Source organism: Daktulosphaira vitifoliae, unplaced genomic scaffold, assembly GCF_025091365.1.
Source record: "Daktulosphaira vitifoliae isolate Bord-2020 unplaced genomic scaffold, ASM2509136v1 Scaffold_802, whole genome shotgun sequence".
NCBI lineage: Eukaryota > Metazoa > Arthropoda > Insecta > Hemiptera > Phylloxeridae > Daktulosphaira > Daktulosphaira vitifoliae.
In genome coordinates this window covers 357-4,513 of record NW_026100365.1, presented here as the reverse complement: position 1 = coordinate 4,513, position 4,157 = coordinate 357, and the positions used below count along the sequence as shown (strand labels likewise).

Sequence of the window (4,157 nt, the reverse complement as noted above, 5' to 3'; positions counted from 1 at the left end):
TAATAATCATATTATTATTTTTTTTATAAATTTTATAAAATATAACTATTCATGTTGCATTTAAAAAAAAAAACATTTGTTTTCATTTGATTTTTCAATGTTGATCTCCAAAACTCCCATAGACACATTTTTTAAATACGAATTTAGATAGAAGTCACAGTAAAGTTTATGTAATATAAATAATTTAATATTTTATTATCTTACGTAATATTTTAGAAAACCGTAAAGTTGACATGTTAATGTGTTTTTCCGCGCGACGTGCTATGCAAAGCTTAACGCAAAGAAATAACTTAGTAAGAGGCATAGATTTGTCACCTTTAAGTGGTATTTCGACCATATCTGCAGTATTAATTATTTTTGGCCATAGATGGATTTACCGTTTAATGGGACCTTTACAAAATTACGAAGTCATCGAGCAGGTTTGTTTAATTAGTCTTAAGACGATTAGAATTACACGTGATTTTAATTAAATTTATTAACCTTTAATTAATTTTTTTTGGTAAAGGTGTATTATAATTATTATATATCAATTTTTACATCACACATGGATTTATTGGTAGATAATTTTTTTGTCATTAGTGGAGCATTGATGGTTTTGATTCTTCTTGATCGCCTAGAGACTTCATTTGTACATCCTTTAAAAATATTAATGTTTAAATATTTCAGGTAATCATATAACTATTTAGATTGTATTATAACTGAAAATTTTAAATTGTTTCAGATTTACGCCTGTGTACGCTATGGTGATATTTTTTTTTGCAACTTTTCAATACAAAATGGGCAGTGGACCTTTATGGGAAAATTTTATTGGTACAGATAAAGATAATTGTAGGAATGTTTGGTGGCTGTATTTGTTATATTTAAACAACTACATTAAACCAGATACATTAGTAAAACATATAATTAACTAAAAATAATTTATTTTTATATTAAAATTCGTTAGTAACTTTTTAATTCGTTTTTAAGTGTGAAATTCATACTTGGTTCATGCCTTGTGAATTTCATTTTACAATAATGGGAATTATATTGACGTATATCATTCATAGAAGTCCGAAATTTGGATTCAATATTTTGGTTTCACTTATTGTTATATCAACAGCTATACTTTTCAACATTACTTATATGAACCACATACCTGCAAATCTTGAGTTCAATGTAGAGTAAGTGTCGACGAAACATTTTTTTTAAGATTAACTTTATAAACTTTTGGTTTCAATAATTATTTTTTTATTGCAAAGTAATTTTATTATTATTATTGTTAATTTTTTTTTGATGTCCATTTTAAAAGTTATGCTTGTTTTAAAGATGGTGGGAAAACGTAATTAGCCTACTGCAATAAAATAGTGTCATTATATCTACGCATCAAGAAACGACTATTTACAATACATTAATAAATATTGAGTTATTTAATTAAGTTAACTTAACTTTTGCAATAAATTTTAACTTTTAATGCATTAAAATTCGACATTAATTTATTTATGGTGCAGTTCTGTAATTAAAAATCACTTATCTATTGAAAAATAAAAATAATTCAGAATTTAATTTTTGATTTCATTAGTTACATCTTTTTCTCAACTTATCAACAAGAAGTATTGTTTTTGTTCATCTCTTATATCTTAAAAAGGTGGCAATTAATTTTGATATAATAATGCAAATAATTTTGCTAATTTGTAAATTTAAGAAGGGACTTAACCCCCTATACCCCACCCGATGACTATACTAAAAATCTTAAATAAGCACATTTTGAAAGAGCACGAAATATTTAAATGCATAATTTTTAATTATAAACTATAACTTTTTAGTAAAAAATTTTAAACAAGTAAAAATCAAAAGTATAAATTAACACAATTTGAAAAATTTTAGTAATCTTCAAAAATGAAATCTTTTTCTGATTTTCAGTCATAAAAATAAGATTTTTAAAATGTAAATAATTAAGTTTTAATACTTTTATTTCACTAGTTTTACAAATTAGCACTTTATTGTCGGTTGAATATATTTCTTTGCCTAATTCCGAAGCAAACTTTTGCAAACGAGCTCGACTTGTTAGGTTTTCTTTTAGCATTGATTAATGTGAACAGTCTAAATACTAGTATTTATAATTGAATCTCAAAATACTAACTGAAAACAAAAAATAAATAGACACGATTTACCACAAAATAATCTACAAAAAACAATGTAACAACGCTAGAAATACGATTATAGTTTACGGACTTATCATAAGAATTTCCTTTTAATATGTACCTTTATGTATTGTTGTGACGAAAATAAATTTATTGATAGCCATACACATATTTGATTCAGCGGATGGTGGTAGTGATTGTGCGATAATATTAATTCCAGTGAACTGCTTAAAACTTATAAAACCCAATCAATATCATAAACAGATAAAAATATCTCCAAAAATACTAAGAGCATAGTAACATGTAAACATATTCGAAAAAAATGATTTAAGAATTTATTTATTTTTTTTTTACTTTCATTGAAATAAAATTTCCCTGAATTCACAGGAAATAATATGCATTCTGCCTCCAAAAAACCAATTATATGCCAAATATGCCCCAACACCCAAAATATGCATTAACAAACTTCGTATTTTTATTAATATTGTTCTGAAATGGATCTGTAGCTCACTTAAATGTTTTCCTAAGAAGCAAAATTTACATAAAAATGTATGAACTCAAGAGCTACGATTACTAACAATAAATTACTTAGAATTTACAAAATTTTATGTATTTTTTTTTTACAAACAAAATATGTAATTCTTCAATAAATTGATTATTTTTTTTTGTAGCATAAATTGAATTTACTTATCTTAAAAAGTATAAGCAGTGAAAATAGGTCCTTTTAACAAATACGTTTACGATTAAAATTATAATATTATCATATTTTAAATATAGTTCTATATTTTAAAAATTGATTAAAAAAAAATATATAAAATGTTATGTAGATCATAAGTTATATGAGCTGTCAGTTAGATCTGTTTCACTCTGTTTCACTCTGTATATAATGCAATGAAAGAGAAACAATTTAAAATTTAGGTTCCATCAAAAAAAAAATTACAACTCATATCGTAATCATAACTAGTACGAAAAAGCTTTATTGTTTGTTAAATATGCCAGTACTGCACCAATAATTGACAATAATTGTCAGTACTGATATCGTCTATTATACATAATCATTTTATATCTATGAACATCAAATACAAATTATTTTTGTTTACATTTAGTTTTGTGAAAAATGTTACTAGCAATATATACTTCATGTCAGTTTATGTAAAATCGCATACAAGAGTGGGTCCATACATCGTAGGAGCTATATTTGGTTATTTGCTATATAAAAGAAAAAAAAATTCTCCTAAGCTTAGTATAGTAAGAAATATATACTTTTTAAGTTCTAAAAAAACACTGTATTATAATTTCATACTGATTCAATTAAATTTCAGATGAAAAGTAATGTTTTACTAGCCATTTCTGTATTCATAATGATGTTTTGTTGGTTTAGTGGTGCTATAATTTATCACCCTTCTTACGTTTATGAACCATTTCTAGCTGCACTTTATGGATCTACAATACGAAGTCTTTGGGCAACGGGAATAGTTACTTTAATTTACACATTAATATTAGGACCATCGAGTACGTGATAAATTATTTTTATATTTTGAAAATTAAATTAATATTTGAATAATTATCAATAAAATTTAAAACGTTTAAAAAGGTACTTAATTTTAATTTTTTTTACCATCACCTAAAACAATTGAACTATTATTACAGATTTCTTAAAAAATATTTTATCATGGAAATTATTCAAAGTTGTAGCACATTTAAATTTCAACGCTTATATGGTGAATTCAATATTTCCTGTCACTGATACTGCAAGTAGAAGAACACCTGATCATTTTAATATCAAAATATATGTAAGTTTTATAGTTTCTTAGTACCAAAAAGTGCTTCTAACTAGTACGTATTAAATAGAGGTTAGTCATATCTTATAGTGAGATGCTATTTAGCTAATTACTAACTTATTTTAGGTTATTGAATAGCGCGCGCTGTTCTAATATTCGATTAAAAAACAGTTAAATTTTAAATGAGTAAAAGATTTAAAATATTTGCATGCTTCTCAAAAATTACACTTTAATATGCATACTAAGACGCTGTCAA

The 4,157-nt window shown here is 24.7% G+C and overlaps 1 protein-coding gene across 1 annotated transcript; it reads left to right on the top strand.

Moving 5' to 3' along the window:
• Positions 1 to 202: 202 nt before the first annotated feature.
• LOC126909659 (nose resistant to fluoxetine protein 6-like) lies at positions 203 to 3,949 on the top strand. Its single transcript, XM_050692098.1, has 7 exons — positions 203 to 419; positions 506 to 666; positions 722 to 890; positions 967 to 1,160; positions 3,227 to 3,368; positions 3,443 to 3,632; positions 3,771 to 3,949. The coding sequence occupies exons 1-7, from the start codon at positions 234 to 236 to the stop codon at positions 3,932 to 3,934; spliced, it is 1,206 nt and encodes a 401-aa protein (XP_050548055.1). The 5' UTR covers positions 203 to 233; the 3' UTR covers positions 3,935 to 3,949.
• Positions 3,950 to 4,157: the final 208 nt, after the last annotated feature.

Coding starts and splice junctions, on each gene's coding strand:
- LOC126909659 (XM_050692098.1), top strand. CDS start 234: ATGTTAATGTGTTTTTCCGCGCGACGTGCTATGCAAAGCTTAACGCAA. Junction 420..505: donor ATTACGAAGTCATCGAGCAG/GTTTGTTTAATT, acceptor TTTTTGGTAAAG/GTGTATTATAATTATTATAT. Junction 3,633..3,770: donor ATTAATATTAGGACCATCGA/GTACGTGATAAA, acceptor CTATTATTACAG/ATTTCTTAAAAAATATTTTA.